Source organism: Macrosteles quadrilineatus, unplaced genomic scaffold, assembly GCF_028750875.1.
Source record: "Macrosteles quadrilineatus isolate MER2022 unplaced genomic scaffold, UCM_ALF_1.0 Scaffold_1__1_contigs__length_201487025, whole genome shotgun sequence".
In the NCBI taxonomy this organism is placed as follows: Eukaryota; Metazoa; Arthropoda; class Insecta; order Hemiptera; family Cicadellidae; genus Macrosteles; species Macrosteles quadrilineatus.
Genome location: NW_026542594.1, coordinates 123,395,569 through 123,420,259, shown reverse-complemented (window position 1 = coordinate 123,420,259; position 24,691 = coordinate 123,395,569). Strand labels below are relative to the sequence as shown.

Below are 24,691 nucleotides of genomic sequence, written 5' to 3'. Positions count from 1 at the left end.
TAATTAATGTGAAACTTAAATCCACCGAAGCTGTGCAACGTTACCAGACTGACGATTTAAAAAATGACACCAATTATCAATTATCAATCATTGAGATGGGGACACCACCTAGGTGCGTATTTTAACCCAAATATGAGTGAAGGATGAGTGTAGAATGATGTGAGATGATATGTGTAGCTTTGTTACTGACTAAGATCAGCGGTTTAATTAGCCAGAAAATCGATTGAAGCAAAAATTATCAGTGGTAAGTTTAAAGGAGAAAAAGTCTTAATCCCAAGAATACTGATGATTTTATCCGAATTACCCTCTGAATTTAAGCAACTACAATTTACTTTGTGCCTTGCTTTCGCAATCACCATTATAATAAGGCACTAGGGAAATCCTTGACTATCGTCGGTTTAAATATAGAATACCCCCGCCGCAGCAAACCTGCAGACTAAGCGAATTTCAACTTGTCTGATTACATATTTACTAAAATACTTCCATAAATAAGACATATTCATTCGCAATTTAAATAACATTAGATATAACGAGTGCTTAGGTTTGCTGCTACGGGGAAGGTAAACAGTGTTTTTTGACCAAACGTCAATAGTATAGGATGAAATAAATAAGTTTGCCGAATTTGATCAACATATATCCATAAACAAGTAAACTACAAGTTTTCATTTTCTCCATAAGAATAACATGGGAATTTTATATTTGCATTTTTTTGAATTTTCTCTGTGACCGTTAGGCATACAACAATGCTTCAGTATACTAAATTATTTCTTTTTTTAAGCTCTACAAAATGGTTGGGAAAGAAATTCTAAAGTTTTATGTTTTTAGGGTCAAAAATGGGAAAACCCCATTTTTACCCCATAAACCCCCCATAAACCCCTGTTTCCATGGTCCGATTATGCTGGATCGCGAACTCGTTCGAATAAATGTAGGTTTACACGTTTGTACCAAATTTCATCAAAATCGGATCATTTTTGCTCGAGTTATCGCGCTAACAGACACATATATATATAAATATATATATATATATATATATATATATATGAATTTGAACGGATGGTGTTTTTGGCCTCTAGGGACCTCAAAACGAAAAAAAATCGGTCCCGCGTCCAGGTCTTACCATGAGTACTACGGTAATAGCTTATTCCTTATATGGGAAATTCGCTAAAATGCAAGTTTTTCACACGGACAGCTGTATGTTGCGTGCTCACGTGGTGGTAGGTACGCCTAAAAATTTATATATTTATACACCTAATGAAAAAACAAAAAGCATTGTTTATCCACTGGCAATTAAGTAAAATATTCTATTTTATTTTTGGTGTACACTTTTATTATTCATCGTAAGGAACAAATTACCATTTAAAATAATATAGTTGTTAAGCGCAGCAACGCGTGCCGGGTAACTGCTAGTAGGGAATAAATGTGATATTTTTTAGGAGAAATTTTAGTGTAAATCCAATTAAAGTCGGGACCACGTAAGTTTGCAGTTGGTGGCAGCCAATCACAAGACAAGACTAGTGCGATGTTGCACACTAACACTAATTAAAATATACTAAGCAATATTTTCAAATCAGCTGATATTATTAGATTTGACAACACCGCACTGTTCTCATTGGTTCATTCAAAACCATATGGTAAATAGGCTCCTCCCTCAACTGCAAACTTACGTGGTCCCGACTGTAGGCTATTGGAAATTTGCTTAGTCTGCAGGTTTGTTGCGGTGGGGGTATTTTTAATTTACCACTTATTTATTGCTGTCCGCTATTATTGTAAGCTGCGAGGAACCTTCAAAAGGCCAAGTGTTCTATGTTTTAGAGTTTTGATTACTTCAAGCAAGACGACTTCAATCATCGAATGGATGTGTGCTAAGCAGCCAGATAGAGGATTTATATAGTTTTTCCGTAATCTTGTTCAATATTTTGTTTCAATCACCTTCTATTGTGTACATACTTTTTTAGGCCGCAAGATGCATAGTTTTTAATTGTGTAAATAATGTAAACCCGTAGTTAAAATGTAAAAATGTATGTAGAGTCTAATTTTACAACTATTTTTACCAAATTAGTGTCAAACTAAACTTAAGAATCTCCTCTTTCAATTGATCCTCGTCCCGTGATGATAAGTTGTACAGTTTTCAGTAATAGCGTTTCAAAAGTGTAACAATAATTTAGAATAACCCTGTATATTAAATTCTATTGGCATTTTTATTTTATGACGTTTAACGTTTTCTAATGACTACTTTTTCCTTGATTATTTACACAATAAGCCTCGTTGTTGTTGACAAGCTCTTAACCCTGCTATTGTAATAGAAGAGTTAGAACAGTGGATGTATCGAAGAGACAGCTCAGAACTAGACCACGTTAATGCATGAGTTGCGTGCCACGAGTATTGGCTTCTGTCGCGAGCTTAATAACGTGTATTGATCACCATATCAATAATGATCTTTAAATAGTACGTAATGAACAATTAAAATGTTTTCAATCCTATTTCTCTAAAAACAGTTTTATTTTCAAATCATGAAAAAACAATAAAATCTTCTCAACAGTGCAAAATAAAGATAAACCGGAATTGTCCATATCAATAGAGCAAAGGCCAAAAGAGACAATAAAATGCACAAAACTCTTTAGGTATAATTGTGGATAACCATTTTAATTTGGATCTTCATGTTCTATCGTCATTATGTTGACGATCCATGTTCTATCTATGGAAGCTTAGGATGCCACATTGTTAAATATCAGGTTTCTCTGATAAATAAAATATTCACATGCAGTACATGTATCGGTACATACACTATTTAGAATCGTTTACACGCATTGGATATTTCAACCGCATTTGACCGACCAAATAATGAAATTGCCAGACACTGTATGTGGACGGATTCCGATGCCGCACACTGACTTATATCTCTCGTGTATCGTTCACTATACGCAATCGTTTTCTATCTAGTAAGATTAAAATTTGAAATTTAATGGAGACCTAATTGAATGGTAAACTAATAAAAGTAGGTTTAATCTATGATAAACCTACATTAATACCTTATTCTTCCTCTCTTGTTCTGCATATAGAGCCTGAAACACCCCAACCTAGTGAATCTACTGGAGGTGTTTCGTCGCAAACGCAAGCTACATCTAGTGTTCGAGTTCTGTGAGCACACAGTGCTGCATGAGCTGGAGCGATACCCTCATGGCTGTCCGGAGACTATGGTCCGTAGCATCACCTGGCAGACCCTGCAGGGCGTCGCCTACTGCCACCAGCACAACTGCATCCACCGCGACGTAAAGCCAGAGAACATCCTGCTGACGGCGCAGGGCGTCGTCAAACTCTGCGACTTCGGCTTTGCCAGGCTCATGAGTAGGTACATTAATGTTAACCATCTGCTAGATATAGATCAGATCTAATACAATAGTAGGCCAAGTAGCTGCTGTCTCTGGATTCATTTGAGACTTTGATCAATATAACAATTTGTAAAACTCTACAAACAAACTGTAGGTGCACTGTAGAAAAAAGAATGAAATAGGGTTATATAGTGAAATAGTTTTCACTATACAGGGTGGTTGATATAAGTGTGCCAGCTGTTTTATTCAAAAGGTATACGAGATATAAAAATACCCCCGCCGCAGCAAATCTGCAGACTAAGCGAATTTCAACTTATCTGATTAAATCTTTACTAAAATATTGATATAAATAAGACATATTTATTCCCAATTTAAATAACATTAGATTAAACGAGTGCTTAGGTTTGCTGCTACGGGGAACGTAAAACGTGTTTTTGACCATAGGTTAATAGTATAGGATGAAATAAATAAATTTGCCAAATTGTATCAACACATATCCATGAACAAGTAAACTAAAACAAATTTCATTTTCTCAATAAGAATAACATGGGAATTTTAAATTACACTTTTTTAAATTTTCTCTGTGGGGATACAATTTTGTACCGTTAGGGATACAACAGCACTTCAATATACTAAATTATTTCTTATTTTAAGCTCTACAAAATGGTTTGGAAAGAAATTGCAAAATCTTTTGTTGTTAGAGTAAAAAATGGGAAAACCCCATTTTTACCCCATAATCCCCCCCCCTAAACCCCTGTTCCCATGGTTCGATTATGCTGTTTCGTGAACTCGTTCGAATAAACGTAGGTTTACACATTTGTAAAAAAATTCCTCAAAATCGGATCATTTTTGCTCAAGTTATCGCGCTAACGGACACACACAAATATATATATACACAGATTGAGTTTTAATTGTCACCCCCCCCCCCAACTTTTTTCTTATTTTTTTCACATATCAATCCCAGACCACTTCCAAACATTGTTGGGTAGTAAGTATTAATTTTCACAAGGTGGTCATTTCCGGCCGCCATCTTTGATTCGCCATATCGGATGCAAAATAGTTTTTTTCTATTGTAAAGGTGGGGTTGTGACCCATTATTTAGAACTAGATTTTTACCCTGATTACAATGCCACAAACCGTTTTTAAAAACCTTGATCCATGCTAAAGTTATGAGGGCTTTTTAAAACTTTATTTTTAGCCCATTTTAACATTGTGCATTTACAAACTAAGAACATAATTTCAAAATAGTGCTAGATAATGATAAGTATACACCACCAGTCGTTGTCGACCTGTTTCCACTTGGTTATGACGGATGTATTCTTTTCGGCTGCCATCTTGGATCCGCCATTTTGTAATGTGATACATTGTTTAAAATACCAAGGGGGTGTTGTGACCCATCATTTCGAATTACTTTTTCAAGCTTAACTCAATGCCACAATTCATTTTTTGTTATCAAGTTTTCTTTATGAAGTTGCAATTTGTTTGTTAAAAATGTCAATACTGTCATAGAATAAACTGTATTTCAAAATCCAAATACGAAAATGTAAAACGGATCGTGGAATTGAGTTCAGCTAAAAAAAGTAATTCAAAATGACGGGTCACAACATCCCCTTCATATTTAAAATAATTTATCACGTTTCAAAATGGCGGATCCAAGATGGCGGCCACAGAAATTACATCCATCATAAGCCAGTGAAAATAGGTCGACAATGACTGGTGGCGTATACTTATCTTTATCTAGCACTATTTTGAGATTATGGTCTTAGTCTTTAAATGCACTATGTTAAAATGGGCCAAAAAATAAAATTATAAAAAGCCCTCACAACTTTCGAATGGATCAAGATTTTTGAAAACGGTTTGTGGCATTGTAATTAGGGTAAAAATCTAGTTTGAAATAATGGGTCACAACCCCACCTTTACATTTGAAAAAAATATTTTGCATCCAATATGGCGAATCCAAGATGGCGGCCGGAAATGACCACCTTGTCAAAATGAATTACTTACTACCCAACAATGTTTAGAAGTGGTCTGGGATTGATATTTGAACAAATTTAGAAACAAGTTGGGGGGGGACAATTAAAACTCACCCTGTATATGAATTTGAACGGATTAGTGTTTTGGCCTCTGGGGACCTCAAAAAGAAAAAGTAAATGAGTCCCGGGGTTAGGTCTTTCCATGAGACCTACGGTAATAGCTTATTCCCTGTATGGGAAATTCGCTAAAAATGTTAAACTTTAACTGCCTTAGATATTTTTTATTTATTTAAAAAATTTTGGTCAAGTAAACAAATAATTTTAGCCACCATTTTCCAATATGGTCACCAACTTTGATTTTTCTTATGGGAGACCTTATACAGGTTGAGGCAATGAAAGCGCCCCAATTTAGAAATAGTAGAAACTCAATCATGTTCACCCTATAGATATAAATAGCACTTCAAAACACAGCTTATCTTTTGACATTTTAGCTTAACAAAGTCATTTTTCCTTTTCTTGAAAATAAAATCCTGCAAATGACGTCCTTGTCCGACTTGACATTCCCTTTTAGTCACTTGAAAACTCGAGTTACTGTGACTCGCACTCTTTCAACTTTATTTTGCTGGTGTACAAAGAATTTGCGGCAACCCACCGATTATTTTTAAGGTTTAAGCTGTTATCCTAAATAATTTGACCCTTTTCGCAATTGTTTTCAAATCTGGAACAGCGCCATGTTGACCAAGGATTGAATGTGGTCCAAACAATCTCTGGGTTTTTGCACAAGAATCACTATTTTTTAGTATAGGTTTCCCCGGCAAAATCTCAGTGTTAATAGCCGCAGGCATGGCGCTACGCCCAATGGGCTTGTTTTTATTAGCTCCCTTCTTACCAATTTTTATATCGATTTTAAACTAACTTCCTGTTGAGCTAGAGACTTGAAACTTCTCACAAATAAAATTATAAATAAAAATACTTTTTAAATGCCACGATTTTAAATCGCACTAAAAAGTAGGAAATAGTTATTTGTGTAATAGTATAAAGCATATAAATAATTAGTCTTTCAAACACTATACAACACGTTTTTAGGTTCAGCTGGCAACACAAATAGGTGCCCTAGTAGTACCCGGTCCGGATCACTCCGCTATTTTTCCTCGGCAAGAAATGTGCTCCGCGACTTGAGAATATAGTTCCGTATGTTTTTGTAATTTGAAGTGGTTTCCGCGCATAAAAAATGCTTTAAAGTTATTTTCTTTTTTATTAAGATCGTAGGAATGTTTTAAAAACGTTTAAAAGAAAAGTCCAGAAAGTTCAGAAATACCGAAACTATAAACACCAAATGACAGGTTAAATCGTAGTTATAATAGTCAATCAGATGCTCATAGTATTATTATCTTTAAGTGTTGCCAACCTATTTCCAAGCGTACACGGATACGTGCATAATAGAACCACGCTGCTTTGTGTTGTTTCGTTGGAATCCTGATGTGCGCCAAAGTATAAACCGTACGACAAAGAATAAACCGTACGACAAAGTATAAATATGCAGCAATTAGCAGCTTTCTGTACTATAAACAGTACAGACATATATACATATATCAGACCTTTGTCGGGTGACTGTAGGGAAAAAAATTATAAATATGTGGAGAGAATAAATACTTGTAAATCAAAAAAAGGACATCGTCCCCGTTTTTCGTTCTAAATCTTACAAGTATTTATTCTCTCCACATATTTATAATTTTTTTTCCTACTTTTTAGTGCGATTTAAAATTGTGGAATTGTTAAAAAGTATTTTTTATTTATAATTTTATTTGTGAGATGTTTCAAGTCTCTAGCTCAACAGGAAGTTAGTTTAAAATATATATAAAGATTTGTACGGACGATGTCGAAGCTGGACAACGTTAAACGCGGACTACGACAAAAACAGACACCGCCTTAATCAGACAACGATAAAAGAAGACAACGATGAACCTGGACACATTCAAATGTGTCCGAGTTTAACGTTGCACGCAAACGACGAACCTGGACACATTTTTAAGTTGTCCAGGGGTGGCGTTTCACGACACGACGTCACGACGAAACAGGACATATTGAACAAGTGTCCCAGTGTAACGTTGCACACAAACGACGAACCTGGACACGTTTTTAAGTTGTCCAGTGTTGGCATTGCATGACACGACGAAACTGGACACATTCAAAAGTGTCCAAGTGTAACTTTGCACGCAAACGACAATCCTGAAAACTTAATCTGTCCAACTTTATCGTTGTCCGCGTGTGTCGTTGTCCAACTTCGGCGCGGTCCCCGAAAAACGTGAGGCGCATGCAATAGATAATAGACTAGTTCAATAGGTGTGTAGTGAGCTGACAGATTTATCAGCTGACAGATGTTTTAAATAGTTTATTGAATTTTGGTTGCTAGGAAAAGGAAAATAAACAAAGAGACATTCTTTTAGGCTTTTCAACCAAAGTGGTTCATTTTTATTTGCTCTAAACAATTAATTGTTAATTACTTGTAAAAGTATGATAAATTAAACAATAATATTTAGTGGAAACCTCTAGATTTTTATTTAAAGTATTTATTCTATTTAAATGAGGTTCTTTTCACTAAAATTGGTGACCCCGATTTGAACACATCAAGAATACATAATGGAAGTCAATGAAGAAGTATTGGCAAGACTAAAACTGATGGAAGAGCAAAACCAAAATCTCAGAAAACAACTTAATGATGTATTTGGAGTTGACTCTGAACATTCAAGACAAAATCATGATTCAGAAGAAGATCTTTTGGTTAATCCAATGAGTCAGAAAACTCAAGAACGAAACGATTCAGTAAATCCAAGACCGTCTGAAAACATAACTTCAATTCAATTTCCACAATTAAAATTTCCCCATTTTTGGCGTGAGAAACCAGGACTTCGGTTCATACAGATTGAGGCGATTTTCTCTTTATGGCACATTTTTGATGAGAACCTTCGTTTCACACACGTTGTTACACACTTAGATGAGATGACTGCTTCTGCAGTCTCGGAACATAAGAGAATTAAACAGTTACTCGTAGAAGAAGAACTCTGTACAGATACGCCATCACAGTTTCTCAGAAGACTGTAATCGTTAGCTGGCAGCAGCGTTCAAGATGACTTGCTGAGGATCATCTGGATGCAGCGACTTCCTGCGCATATTCAAGGCATCCTGCAAACCCAGTTAGGCGCTGGGGTCAGTACCGAATCATTGGCCGTTACAGCGGACAAGATTCAGGAGGTTCAACCTTTGAGTTCACCTGCAATGAGCTGTGACGCTATTTTGTCAAACCGAGGTAAGCCAACAAATACCTTTTCTCAGAACCCACATAGTCACAACAATCTCAATCAAGGAGGAGGTTTTGAGGCAATTTTGGAGAAACTCAATGCTGGAGGAGAAAGTCAACTGTCTTTCAGATGACTTGATGACATATAAAATAGTAAGTTCAGATCGCAAAGTCAGAGCCAGCCCCGTAAACAGCATAGTACCTCACCCCACAATGACATCTACTGCTGGTATCATAAACGTTATGGATCACGAGCCACCAAATGCGTGACTCCTTGCACTTATCCTTCTACAAAAAACGAACTAGGCAACTAGATGCGGTGTCGACTAGTCGTCATGTGCCTAGACGCCAAACTCATGAATCACCCGGAGTTGACAGCAACCACAGCAACAGGTTACAAGTAATTGATAACAATTCAGGCTATAAGTTTCTGATAGACACAGGTTCAGACGTAAGTTGTATACCACTAAATTTAGTCAAAAGACCCTTAATACCATCCGGGATAGAACTCAGAGCTGCAAATAACTCTGAAATACCCACTTATGGTAGTTTATGTCTCAACTTAAATATTGGTCTACAAAGAACTCTAGTCTGGAATTTCATAATAGCTAAAGTTCACTCCAATCATTGATTCTGACTTCCTAGCTCACTATTCTTTATTACCTGATTGTAGTATCGGTTTCTTAATTGTCAACATTACACAATTAAAAAGTAAATGTCAGTTCATGAATACTCAGCAATATAGTATTAAATTAATTACTTCCGACCCATCAAACTATCCACTGTTATTGGAATTTCCAGAAATCACAAAACCTTTAGGAGTACCAAGATTTATTCCTCATAACACAGTGCATTACATAAATACGACTCCTGGCCCACCAGTCTCATCAAGACCAAGAAGGTTAGCTCCAGATAAATATAAAATTGCCAAATTAGAGTTTGAATCCATGGTAGCAAATGGAACTGCGTGTCGTTCCAAAAGCCCATGGTCATCACCACTTCATATGGTACCTAAAAAGAATGATGAGTGGCGACCATGTGGCGATTACCGAGCATTGAATGCCCGCACTATTCCAGATTCTTACCCTGTTCGACATATCCATGATTTCTCAAATTGTTTACACGGTAGTAAAGTTTTCACTGTGATAGATCTTGTAAAGGCATATACCCAAATCCCGGTTAATAAAGAAGACGTGCCTAAGACTGCAATAACGACCCCATTCGGTCTCTTTGAGTTCCCGTTCATGTCTTTCGGTTTGAGGAATGCTGGTCAAACTTTTCAAAGGTTTATTGATGAAGTCGTAGATGGACTAAGTTTTTGTTTCCCCTACATTGACGATATCCTTGTTTTCTCCAAAGATCCTGTCGAGCACGAAGAACACCTCCGTATTCTGTTCAAGAGGTTAGTCAAATATGGCGTCCTTATAAATGTGAAGAAATCTGTATTTAATACTGACTCGGTAGTATTTTTGGGATATCAAGTCACCGCTGACGGAACCAGGCCTGTGCCTGATCGCATTGACGCCCTTCAGAATTATCCTTTGCCACAAACTGCCAAAGGTCTTAGGCGATTTTTGGGAATGTTGAACTTTTACCGCAGGTTTATTCCTCACGCTGCAGAATTTCAAGCCCCTCTCCACACTGTCCTTTCGTCATTAAAAGGGAATCAGAAAGTCCCTTGGACCGATGTATTGACTGAAAAATTCAGTAAATGTAAGGATCATTTAGCCGAAGCTACATTACTTTGTCATCCCAACGCTAATGGTAAATTAGCACTTTTTTGTGATGCATCGAATACTGCAGTAGGATCAGTACTACAACAATTGAATCAAAATGGAATATGGGAACCTCTGTCCTTCTTTTCCCAAAAACTAACACCTAAGCAAGCCAGTTGGCCCGCTTATTATAGGGAATTGTTTGCCATCTATTCGTCTGTTAAACATTTCAGACATATATTAGAAGCTAACTCCTGTACTGTCTATACTGATCACAAGCCCATCACTTTCGTTTTTCAACAAAAGAAGGACAAACTACCTCCTGTTCAAACAAACTATCTTTCATTTATCTCACAGTTCACGACTGACATTCAACATGTTTCTGGTGCTTCAAACATAGTAGCAGACAGTTTTTCTAGGATATAATCTATTTCTGCCAACAAGACTAGTAAAATTGATCTGCATCTCTTGGCAGATTCTCAATCTAATGATGAGGAACTTAAGTCTATTCTCGAAAACAGTACTTCACTTTGTCTTCAACCAGTTCCAGTTCCTGGCTCTGATGTTTTCGTCTACTGCGATACAAAGAACGGTAGGGTAGAGAACGATTGTATATCCCCAAATGTTTACGCAGAGAAGCGTTTAATTCAATCCATAACTTAAGTCACCCTGGGATAAAATCCATGAATAAAATGTTCAAAAATGATCAAATGTGTCTTCAAGATATGTTTGGCCTTCAATAAATCGTGATTGTAAAGAGAGGACCTTGTCCTGTCGAGAGTGTCAACGTTCAAAAATTACTCGTCATGTTCAAACACCTATCAACGATTTCCCTTTGCCAAATTGTAGATTTGAACATATTCATGTGGATATCATCGGCCCATTACCCCAAGTTGGAAATCTTCGTTACTGTCTTACAGTAGTAGATAGGTTCACCAGATGGCCGGAAGCACACCCCTTGCAAGGTATCTCTGCCGAAGAAGTCTCGTCAGCTCTTTTCAATTGTTGGATATCAAGGTATGGTGTTCCCTTGCGAATAACAACAGACCAGGGTAAACAATTTGAATCTGCACTCTTTGCTGAGTTGGGAAAATTGTGTGGATTTTCAAGATTAAGGACAACAAGTTACCACCCGTGCGCAAATGGCATGGTGGAACGTTTCCACAGACAACTCAAGGCAGCCATCATGTGCCACTCCGCCTCCACGTGGGTCGAATCCTTACCCACAGTGCTTCTTGGAATAAGAAATGCTTTCCGTGTGGATCTGAACACATCGTCTGCTGAAATGGTTTTTGGAGAGGTTTTACGCCTCCCTGGCGAGTATTTTATGCCAACAACACAGCTAGCACCCTTAGAGGATCCGACTAATTTTGTGTCTCGATTACGACTCAAGATTTCATCATTAAAACCAACAAATATCAAGAGACACGGCATTAACCGAAGCTTCATCTTTCGTGATTTGGACACATGTTCGCACGTTTTTCTGAGAGTAGATGCTGTGAGAAAATCTTTACAACATCCATACACCGGACCTCATCCAGTGATCAAGAAAAACAGTAAAACTATCACAATAAAAGTGAATGGTTCTATTGTTAAAGTTAGTCTTGACAGAGTTAAACCGGCCTATGTCCTTCAGAATGATGAAGTTAAGCCCTCAACTGTATCTGAAACTTCAAAGGATGTGGATTTTCAAAAGTCATATACGACAAAGTCTGGAAGAAAAGTGACATTCAAGAATCCAATTTCAGTTTGATGGAAATCGCCTTTGTCCTTGCTGTTATTATTATTTTTTTTGTTATTTGTTTTTTTTTTTTGGGACTTTTTGGAACCCTCCAAAACTCCATGGACTTCCAGTCTTCGTAGGGGGCTCCTGTAGTGAGCTGACAGATTTATCAGCTGACAGATGTTTTAAATAGTTTATTGAATTTTGGTTGCTAGGAAAAGGAAAATAAACAAAGAGACATTCTTTTAGGCTTTTCAACCAAAGTGGTTCATTTTTATTTGCTCTAAACAATTAATTGTTAATTACTTGTAAAAGTATGATAAATTAAACAATAATATTTAGTGGAAACCTCTAGACTTTTATTTAAAGTATTTATCCTATTTAAATGAGGTTCTTTTCACTAAAGGTGAAGTTAATTGTAAATTATCATGCACCCCACGTTTTTCGTTTTAAATCTTACAATTATTATTTATTCTCACCACATATTTATACATTATTTTCTACTTTTAGTGCGTTTTAAAAACGTGGGATTTTTAAAAACTATTTCTATTCATAATTATTATAATTTATTTAGAAAGTAAATGCAATTTAAAAACGTTTTTACTCTCGGTATTTCTTCTCTAGAGCTACTCTTTTAGGGGGGTTAAAGGGTGTTTGTTACAACTAAGAAAAAATTATTTGCGGTATACATTCTGTGTCATGTAGCTCATAAACGAGTAAGTTTAGAGAGAAAATGCCAAGAGTCTTAAAATTGGATCTACATTCTAAAAAGACTATAAAATACACAGTTTTCCCATATTAGCGAATCTCCCATATAGGTCAACGAGTAAACCTGATATCATATCTGTGTTCCAATGTGATTTGCCAAAATTCCGCTAGCGCTTTGTAATCATGCCAGTAATTAGAATTTTTTGTTTTGTTTTTAACTATGATCAAAGTTTTTTATTCTTTTTTATTACAATATAAAACGACTCACTCCCACGTACGGGTTCTCCTATGTGGGATTAATTTCGTATATTTTAAGGTATTCAGTTATACTTCTATTGTAATATGATATTTTGTAAAAACTTTAAAATATGATTATTTTATACGAAATAAAAGAAATTTTGATTTGATATGATTTGAGCAGTTTTTTTGCGATTTCGTTTTACAAGAAAATACCTATAATTCGCAAAAGAGTATATTAAAGACATTTCTAGAATGTACTCTTAAAAACTTCCTGATATTTGTAGAAAATGAAGTTGAGCGATAAACGCCCCAATCACACGAACAACTACTTCTGGCAATGTTTTGAGCTAGAGATAATTGAATGTCAGACACTTTCTTGATAACAATGATTTTCGTATGTTAAAATGTACAAAATTTCAGAACATACCTTATAAGGTATGGTAAAACTATACGCAAAATTCTCACAATAGCAGGGTAGTCTTTACAACAATTACATATGGATCCATGCAGGATTATTTCTGCCCGAATTGTCAAATCTATAAGATTGAGAAAATGTCGATTAGTAGGCTTCAACTAGAACTGTTGGTTCATCAGATGACGTTACCAAGCAAACATAAAGAAATGCCGATACAAAAGATATGTATGTAATGTCCACTTCTTTACTTATGAAACTTGTTATAGATGTTGACAGTTCTGAGAAAAATGTATAAATAATATTGATTAAATTTGTCTATTAATTATTTTACCTAATAGACTATAAATAGAAACTGTAAAATGTAGTGTCTCTATGGATTTTAGGTAATATGATAACCATATGCGCACTCCAACTTTACGCTAGAGTTAGATTAAAATTAAATTAAAAATTGTGCACAAAAATTGCACTTAACAACCATATGGATGAATTTCATTTTTGATATGTATGGTGGCCAAAAAGTCCTGAGACAGTTAAACATTAAAAAACGTAATAAAGACAGAGTTAAAAAAACTTTGAGGCTCAAAAAACGGAAGGTGATATTCTGCAAGAGAATAACATTTCCTACAAATAACTATTATATATTTCTTGAAAATACTCATTAACGGCGTGACTTCGTTTTCAATGTATTTTTTTTATGAAAAACATGTTGTTTTTAAAATGTTCACTAGAAATCCTTAAAAAAACATTCATACTATTTGCAAATCTACAGGGAGTTAGCTTTCCAACGACCAACTGTATCATTATAAAAATAGATAGCCTTAGGAATCGAAAATCAATTTTAAAAACACAACATTGGTTTAAATTGTTTATTTATTAACTAACCTATGTTAAAAATCTAAACTTAAGGTAATCTGCTCTCGAATACTTTTGATTCCAGTAATTGGAATACAACCTGCCTTTAGTTTTACTAAGTGGCGTTCGCAGAGGCATCCACAAAATTGAGCGGAGCCTTCAAGGGTTCATATTATATTGTTTTTGTCATACTGCAGTAAAAACAGTAGTTTTTAATGCATGCGTTGCGGGTCCAAAGTAGCATTTTTAATATTTAGGGAGTAAAAATCGTATTTAGCCTCTATGGAGTAAAAATCAGCTGTTGTCAACTCAGTTGTAAATTTCGATTGTAAACGATTGCGTGTATCGAAAATATGTATCGATTTGTGCTTCGTAATCATTTTAACATACAGTCTACAGTCTCTTCCCCTAGCATTTTAGCATTGCAGAGGCCATACATTGATACATTAATCCATTCCCAAACTCAACACTGCTCACCTTTACTACTTCCTTCACCACACCCTACGTCGTGGACCTGTTTCCCTCTCTTCGCATAGCATTTTAGGATTGCAGATACATTAATGTAATTGCCAAAGACAGTTCCCACACTCTGCACTGCTAGCCGTACTACTTCCTTCGCCTTTTACTACGTCATAGACCTGTTTCCTTCCCTTCTCATAGCATTTTAGTATTGAAGATACGTTAATCTAACTGCCACAGACGGATCTCACAATATGCTGATGCTCATACTTTACTACTTCCTAAGCCACTTCCTACGTCGTGGACCTGTATTCATCACTTTCCATAGCATTTTATTATTTTAGATACGTTAATCTAATTGCCGCAAACATTCCCACACTCCGTACTGCTAGCCTTTACTACTTCTTTCACCATTCCCTATGTCGTGGGCATGCTTCCATCCCTTCTCATAGCATTTCAGCTTTGCAGATACATTAAAACTGCTAAAAGCGGTTTCCATTTCCCACACTCCACACTGCTCACCTTACTACTTCTTTCACCTCTTCCTACGTCGCGGATCTGTTTCCCTCTCTTCCCATAGCATTTTAAGATTGTAGATACCTAAATCTAATCGTCATAAACAGATCCCACACTCCGAACAACTCGCCTTTACTACTTCCTTCGCCACTTCCTACATCGTGGACCTGTTTCCCTCCCTTTCCGTATCATTTTAGGATTGCAGATACCTTAATCTAATCGTCATAAACAGTTCCCACACTCCGGACAGCTCGCCTTGACTACTTCCTTCACCACTTCCTACGTCGCGGACCTGTTTTCCTCCCTTCCCATAGCATTTTAGGATTGAAGATACCTTAATCTAATCGTCAAAAACAGTTCCCACAGTCCGGACTGCTTGCCTTTACTACTTCCATCACTGCTTCCTACGTCACGGACCTGTTTCCCTCCCTTCCCATAGCATCATAGGATTGCAAATACCTTAAAATGGTCACAAACAGATCCCACAACCCGAACAGCTCGCCTTTACTACTTCCTTCACCACTTCCTACGTCGCGGACCTGTTTCCTTCCCTTCCAATAGCATTTTAGGATTGCAGATACCTTAATCTAATCGTCATAAACAGTTCTTACACTCCAGACTGCTCGCATTGACTACTTCCTTCACCACTTCCTACGTCGTGGACCTGTTTTCTTCCCTTCCCATAGAATTTTAGGAATGCAGATACCTTAATCTAATCGTCATAAACTGTTCCCACACTCCAGACTGCTCGCATTGACTACTTCCTTCACCACTTCCTACGTCGTGGACCTGTTTTCTTCCCTTCCCATAGAATTTTAGGAATGCAGATACCTTAATCTAATCGTCATAAACAGTTTCCACACTCCAGACTGCTTACCTTTACTAATTCCTTTACCACTTTATACGTCACGTTCACGTACCTCAAGCTAGTGTCGTCATTTGATTATATTTATGTTCCATACCGTTTCTGTTTTAATATCTGTGGAATAATGCTATCAGCTATTTCTTTATCTACTGCATTCAAAAGTCAACAGCTGATCATATGTCTTTGTTTATGTGTCAAATACTGCTTCCATAAGGATTACATTGAAACTTTGAGACCCAGTGGGGCGGATTCCTGAGAGACTTTTTTAACGCCATATAGATGTTGGCACTCACCGATATGGTCTTTATCACCATGCAAAATTTGAAAACGATTGATTCAGCCGTCTAGGAGGAGTTTGCGTATTACGAAATGCATAAGAGTTGACGTATAAGAGCTTCGCTCGCTCCGCTCAAAAACAGTTAGACCGAGCTTTAATTGGGTTTTATATGTTTAAGTTTGGAACCGTGATGAGTGCTATTATATTATATTATATTGATCGTTTGAATCAGTTAAGCTCAAGATACTGCAATACTCAATCAGAAATCATAAATTTGATTATTTCTAGGATATTATATTTATTTTAATGCTGCAGAACAGCATGGGCCCTTTAGTGTTTTCTGAAAATGTCTTTCTAGATTAACAACAACAGTCATATAATATAAATTATATTGTATGACTGTTGTTGTTAATCTAGAAATTTATAGCCTGGTGCTCTTCAGGTGTTTCAGCAGCTCTGTGTGACGCAGTTCTACTTGTGTTGGCTACTACTAGAAGGTTGCGTTCATCAGATGTCTCTGAGGCTCTATGTGAGGCATGCCTGATTGAATCAGGTAAAAGCATGGCCTGGCATTCCTCAGAAGTCTCTGAAACTCGAGAATGGATCGTTGCCCTAGCTCTAACTGATTTTTGGGACAAATTTCATTTCTTCTTTTCAGGCATCCCAGGAAAAATATAGGTCTACTACTGCTTTAATTTTCAAAACATTAAACCTTCCTGTTTTGTGGTAAATTTATAATTAAAAAGGCACTTCGAAATTTGTGAGTGGACTGTATAAAAAATTAATTAAATTGTAAAATATTTATGGAAAATTGGAGCACTTGGTGTCTTAGCAATTGAGATACGATGAATTATTTTAAGACATTATTTGAAATGGTTTTATGATAGATTCACTAACCATTAGTTGTGGAGAAGGGAAGCCTAGATGACGACAACATGGCCGATACCCACGCCATGAACTGGATGAGCTGTTGGGGAAGACGATGGAGGTCCAATGTCCAGACGGGTGATGGGAAGAGAAGAGAATGTCCAATTTAAACACTTTTCTTGATGTCGAAACGACGGGTTAGTTTATATGAGCTCAAGAAAATGTTATTGTAAATAATGTTCACACGCGTTCACGGAAGCCGCACATGAAGTTCACGTTGAATGGGAGCTATCACTTTTCAGGGAATTAATACACAGTTAAAAATACAGTTTAAACAAAATACAATTATGTGTAACACGAAATAGGAAATATGGGGGCCTAAGTAGGCTACAAAATACACTGTTAATGGGGAACTGTCCTGAGTTAAAAAAAAATAAGGTTAGTCAAAGTCTCATCAAAGGTAGGTTAAAGATTAGTCAAACATAGCCCAAAGCAGTTTATCAGCAGTTTGTCTTAAGCAGACATACCGATTCCTGGAAATCCTAAAATATAATTAATAGCAATTCCTAGAATTCATACCTCATACCACCTCATACCAATTCTTGGAAATCTTGGAAATCCTAGAATTTAATCAATGGCAATTCCCAAAATTTAATCAATGGCTTAAAATTTAATAAATGACTTAAAATTTAATCAATGGCTTAAAATTTAATCAACGGTAATTCTCAAAAATACCCTGAACACATCTTTGATAAGCAGCTCGGATGAGCAAGAAAAGAGGTCGGATGTGGAGCGGGACCCTTTTGGGCGAAGCTCCAGGGTCTAAAGATCGCCAATAGCAAAAGGCGTGGGGACGTCCCCACCACCTGCAACTTTAAGGTGCACAAGAGACCTGCCTTTGGGATCTCCCTTGACAAGTGGAGAATGAAGTCTGGTGAAGGGATGCTGGAGGAATCCCTAACAGCATCGTTAGAATTGGAAGTTTCGGGAATGGTACTGTTGCGTCAGGAATATCTTGACGCAGAAAATAGCATTGAAAACCGGCTCCGAAACATAGAGCAGATCATTAAGGCAATGCTTGAAACCTTCAAGACGCAGAGAGGAGTTAACCAAGTAGTTAAAAATGGTATGGCTAAGCTCGAGTACGACCTTGGTTTTGTCTTCGCCTGCCAGGTGGTGAGTAAGGCGGCCATGGAAAGGTTCACCGAGAAGGTGGTGTCCCTGCCTGACGACAATGCGCGACCTTCCAAGAAACGCAGGAGGCCTACATCAGAAGGCCCTCCAAAAAGAGAAGAGGTTGTTCAGACAGCAAAGCCTAAAGTTAAAGTCAAGGTGACCCAGACTTCTAGATTCTTCTCTGACGTAGTTGCCGCTCCAGCGAAGCCTCGATACCCACAGCAACATGCGACACCCATTGAGGGGAGCTCCCGAAAGGGGTCAGTCGCCACCATCTGGTACTATGTGGGAAAAGTGCCTTACGCAAAAGGAGAACAGGTAATTGAGGCGGGCGGAAGTCGGCTCCAAGACATATGAGGCAGTGAGGGTGCAGTCGACCGGCGTGGTCCAAGCTGTGCCTGGCTCGGCACTCGCTTCTAAAATGTCGCAGCCCAAAAAGTCCAGGACGGAGGCAATCTCGGCCAAGCCTTCGGAGAGAAGATCATTCGCCGAAGTCTTGGGTGTTATCAAGGCCAAAGCTAAGCCAGAAAAAACCGATACAGTTGTATGGTCGATTAGACAAATCCGGGACGGGGACGTCCTCCTCGAACTGGGTAAGTCTAAAGATAAAGCCGCCTATGCTGCCGAACTAAAGGCAGCTGTGGAAAGCCAAGGCAACGTTCGTGCTCTCGAACCCAAGACGTTCGTCGAGGTTCGGGATATGGATTGTGTGTCAACGGAGGATGACGACATTGATGCCCTAAAAATGCTGTCCCCGAGCTTGCCGGACAAACGGCTAGACTGATGGTGTGGCTCATCAAACCAAACAGGAGTCAGCAGCGGATGGCGGTCGCCGAAATGGCAGACGCAAACGCCAGTAAGGTTTTGGCACTCCAGCATTTGAGGGTTAGATGGGTTATTTGCAGGCTGAGACGGAGGGTGGAAGTAACGAGGTGTTTTAAATGCCTTGATTTCGGCTATTCCTCCCGAAACTGCGAAGGGCCCGAACGAGGCAAGAACTGCCTTCGATGCGGGGAGGTGGGTCACACTCGTAGGGACTGCAAAGTCGAGTCCTGTTTCCTTTGTTAAAGCTGCACTACAACAAGCGAAAGAACAACCACGAAGATGAGGATCCTCCAGTGCAATGTAGATCGATCCAGGACGGCTGACGCGCTTCTCAATCAGCTTGCCCTCGAACACGGTGTTGACCGGGGTAATTCCCGGAGGAAGTACATCCTGGACTTTGCTGCCAGGGCTGGACTTTTTGTCATCAACAAAGGCAACACGCCAACTTTCCAGCGTCCTGGAATGAGCGGAACGATCCTAGACATCACTCTTGCATCTGAGTCCTTCTTGCTGAGGATACGAGCCTGGAGGATCCTGGAGGATTATACGGCCAGTGACCACCAGTACATAATATTTTATGTCCTGGATAGTCATCAGAGACAAGCTACTGTGTTTCGGCAGGTGCCTATTCGGTGGAACACCAAAAAGCTGGACGTGGCCAAATTCAACGAAGTCATACTACGGGGAGAGCTGGTAATACCTGTTGCATCTGGCGTGGATCACGCAGAGACATCAGTTACATTATTGATTAGGCTGATAGTCTCGGCCTGAGATGAGTCAATGCCTTGCAGGAGATCCCGGTGCGATAAGCGACCTGTGTATTGGTGATACGCGCGCAGAATTGCGTCGGGCAGTATTGAGAGCCAGACGTCTTGCTACCAGGGCCAGAGAACCTGAATATAGACGTCTTAAGTCTGATGCTTACAAGGTCGCTAGGAAGTCTCTTCGCCGGGCCTTCAACCGGAGCAAACGCAGTTGCTGGGAGAAATTAAGGGACGATGTCGATTCCGATCCATGGGTCCTGGACTACAAGATAGTAACCAAGAAGCTTCGCAACCGCTCTCCACCTTCTATTATGAATGGGGAATCTATGGAGAGGATAGTTAAGTCCCTTTTCCCGACTCACCCACTGCGCCCATTGCGGGAGTTCGGAAGGATGGACGACGTACGTACCCTTCAGTCTTGAGGAGTTGGAAGCGGCCGTTCTATCCCTGAAGAACAACAAGGCTCCTGGATCCTTTTGAGCACGTACAATGCCTGTCTGGCCAAGGGGAAGTTTCCCTTTTGCTGTAAAACAGCTAGGCTTGTGCTCGTGGAGAAGGGAAAAGGAAACCTAGACCTACCATCCTCCTACAGACCTCTCTGTATGTTGGACACTACTGGGAAAGTCTTGGAAACGTTGATCCGTTCCCGACTGAATTCTGCTGTGGTTGCTGCGGGAAATCTGTCCCCTCGTCAGTACGGCTTCAGGAAGGGACGGTCATCGGTCGACGCTATTGAGGAGGTAAAGCGAGCCGTAATGAGAGCTGAGGAGTATAACAACTATTCTCGTCGGGATGTGCTGCTTGTGACACTTGATGTGCGAAACGCATTTAACTCCGCGAGGTGGTGCGATATACTGAACGCTATGGAGAACACTTTCCACGTCCCGGCATACCTCATGGGCATCATAGAGGACTCTCTCCGGTTCCACCTCCTCATTTATAACACTACAGAAGGCTCCAGGACGATGGATGTAACTTCTGGTGCTGCTCAAGGATCCATACTGGGCCCGGACCTCTGGAACGTCGCCAACGACAGCCTCTTGAGATCCGAGATGCCTGAGGCATCTCTTCATAGAGAGGAGATAGAGTTCTTGGAGATCTTAGTTGGGCATGCAGATTACGTTGCGGCTTTAATAGCTGCACGTAGCGTTGAGCTTGGCCAGCTAAAACTAAATCGAGTCATGCTCAAATAGATATGTCCTATTTGTTTGCCAAAAGACTGTTTCCTAATTATTATAAATAAACAGTCATATGTTTTTTAAATTGTTTTTGTCAACAACAGATAATAATTGAGTGTGTGTTTTTTGTTGAATGAAATAAAGAAGATGGTTTTTGTTAATATTTATTTTGTCATTTTTTAATGTTTGATATTTAGTAATCGTCCGTGATATCAAAGTTATTGAATCACGTATATCAATTGGCGACCGTGACAGGACTTTTGATTGAGAAATTAGGAGTTGGAGATTTGACAACTGAAATGCTAGAGAAAGGCCTGGTAGAAGGTGAACAGAAGGAGACAGGAATCAACGCCTACGAGTTTCGACCACGGGTAGGACGAAATACCCAGTTGGCAGAACGGTTAATATGCATTTTACGGTTTGCAAGCGATTTTTGAATTTCTTTTCCATTCTACTCGAAATTTAACGCTGATTCCGAAAATGACGTTCTTTTTCCGCGGAAAACGACTATAACGTGGAAAAACGACCAAAACAACCAAAACTACCAAAAACTTTTTTTTACCAAAACACGTCATGTGGGTACTCAAATTAATCGGAATATTAAGCAGATCGCAAAAATGTGATACTACCAGCAATAGCTCCAACTCACTAGGGGGCAGGTGGGAATTCGGGGTTTTGGGTGGGCGAGACATCTAACGTGGTTTATCATCGGAAAGTTTTACTGAATTTGTGTGGGCGCCAGTAGTCGGGCCAACAAAGTTTCTCGATTGATTGACCGTGAGGTGGTTGAAGTCGTACTGCGAGAGGGTAGCATACGCTCGCCAGCTGTCAGTGACTATTGTCGTTCCGGGTAAAACCCACCGTCGAATTAGCCTGATCAAGGTGCGGGCAGTTCTATCTTTAACAGGCACCAAAAAACACTTGTTTAATCCCCGCTGCTGGCCTCCTAAAACCCACTGCCCTTTCAGGATACGGCCTCTATTGTATTTTCTTTTACCAAAAAGCGCCTCATCAATTTCTACCACGCAACCCGGGCCACCCAACTGAGTACTTATTCTCGAGACGTGGTACACGTACACTTCTCTCATAAAACTGTACCAATCTACAACAGTGTGGTGTTGGACTCCTAGGTTTCTGACCAAAAATGGTTGTCTAGGCGGATCGAAAAATAGAAAGTGGACAATCAATTGGAAAAATTATAATGGTTTTAAATGTGTCTTGGCAAAAAAACTTCCAACTCTGCTGGACCCCTTCCAGCCACAAGGGGATTTCTTTTGCTTTCTTAAGGAAACTCTTGTCTGGCAATAAAAACTAAAATTTTTGTCAATGTGCACTATGTCTTTGCACTTTGGACACTGAATTGCTTCTTTAATTAATCCATGATAAAAAAAACGAGCTATATCACTATGCTGGAAACCCCAAAAGTCAAAATACTTCCACTCACAACCCGCACAAATTTCGTTCATTAAAAAAAGACAAGATTTTAGACTTTAAAAACTGACCAAGACACAATTAATTTCATTCAGAAAATTAAACTGTTCAATTAAAACATAAACAATTATAATAAAACAATGACCAGCTGATCAGCTGGTATTTTAACACAGACAAAAGTTGGAGCAAAAATCCAAAATACCGTCGCAGATTTTCTTGAAAATCTCTTATTTGACGTCGGATCCAAAAAACTCTTGCATATTCGTGATCTGCATGATATTCCGGTTAATTTGAGTACCCACATGACGTGTTTTGATAAAAAAAGTTTTTGGTCGTTTTGGTCGTTTTTCCGCGTTATGGTCGTTTTCCGCGGAAAAAGAATGTCATTTTCGGAATCAGCGTTAAATTTCGAGTAGAATGAAAAAAAAAATTCAAAAATCACATGCAAACCCTAAAATGCATAGGCCTATTTACCGGCAGAACAAATACCACAACCTGACCCGGTGAGTACTTTACTGTCCAAAATTTCGGAGAAACTAGATATCCAATCTGCGAAACTTGACACACAGTCGGCAGATATTAATAGTAATATATCATCATGTATGGAACAAATTTCTCAAAACTATTCAAAATTAGACAAAAGAATCGAATCATTGGAGTCAGATGTTGTCGTAACCATTGATCAAATTACAAAATCAGAAACAAATTTTGTTGGTAACTCTGATAAATTAAATGAATTGGAAACTAAAATTATTTACATGGAATCTAAATTTATCAATAAAATGCAAGCTATTGAAACACAGATATCCTCACAGGAAAAGACAATTATTTTTAATAATCCAGAATCCCAACCCATTAGTTTTCTGGTAAACAGTTTTCTGGAAAACAGTAGGCAATTCATGCCTACTGTAGATCCCAAAATTATAAAAGACAGCCTACTGGAATTTCATTGGAGGTTGGAGGAATGTCCCACAGCGTTTCTAACTACGTGCGAGTCTTTGTTAAAACGGACGTGTATACCGTCAGAAATATATCTGCAGATTGTGAGCCAACAGTTGAGGGGTTCGGCAGGTACTTGGTGGCAAAACATTAAGGGTCTAAGTCTAGAATGGGACACATTCAAACATGAGTTTATGCAGAGATTTAATTCAGAGTTTGTCAAAGCATTAATCACTAAGAAATTCTTGACATATGTTCAGCCTAGTGGCATGAGAGCCGGGGCATTTGTTATTCAAAAGTTACAGTTGTTTAAGAGAATGAATGACGGTGGGAGTATTGACGAGAGTGTTACTTATATTGTGGAACTTTTACATGATAAGATTAGGTCTCTCGTTAAGGTTTCTCAACCAAAATCATTTGACGAGCTGAGGAGCATAGTAGCAAAGCTAGACGAAGAGGTAAGCTTTTATCCCTCAAAAACAAGATCTTTGAACCTTGATAACTCCTTTAAATGTTATCAATGTGGGCAAACTGGGCATGTGAAGGCCCGTTGTCCGGAAAACTAGACCAGAACCGTTCTAATAGGGACGAGAATGGTTCTAGAAGAATTTCTAAGTCCCAAAACTACCAGTCAGAAAGAACCTATATTGGTCAAATTTCTAGTGAGAGTGTGGGTAATCCCCGTCCGGCAATTAGTTTACAGATTGGTGACAAATATTATACTGCAATCCTTGATACTCAAGCATCACATTCGTTTATTGGTGTGACGGTGGCAAAATTGTTAAAACCTGTTCGTCCAGACGGTGTAACTGTTGTCAAAGGTGCAGTACAAGATATAAATTATAAAATCGAAGGATTTACTTTTCTTGAAGCCAAATGTTCTCAAGAATCTATTCACGTTCCGGTAAAAGTGATTAAGGATTTAATCCCGGAAATCTTACTAGGGCATGATTTCCTTGTCAAATACGGTGTGTTGATAGATTATACAGCAAATGAAATATTTTTGGCATTAAAAATAGAGTTAGATTGGGATGGTTAGAGAACAAACACTTTGATTTGGGATCAGAATTAGAAAACAACGTTTTGGATGACCTGAAAACGGGAATATTGGAACTCAATCAAAGAACATACTTGATTAATT

The 24,691-nt window shown here is 38.5% G+C and overlaps 1 protein-coding gene across 3 annotated transcripts in view; it reads left to right on the top strand.

The window, feature by feature from the left end:
- The window catches only part of LOC128984318 (cyclin-dependent kinase-like 4), a 163,276-nt gene that overhangs the window by 73,668 nt on the left and 64,917 nt on the right, over positions 1–24,691 (top strand). For all 3 annotated transcript variants that reach the window (XM_054403638.1, XM_054403628.1, XM_054403632.1), the window contains exon 3: positions 3,060–3,345. In XM_054403638.1, the coding sequence (XP_054259613.1) occupies positions 3,060–3,345 (286 nt within the window). The remainder of the gene's footprint in view (positions 1–3,059; positions 3,346–24,691) is intronic.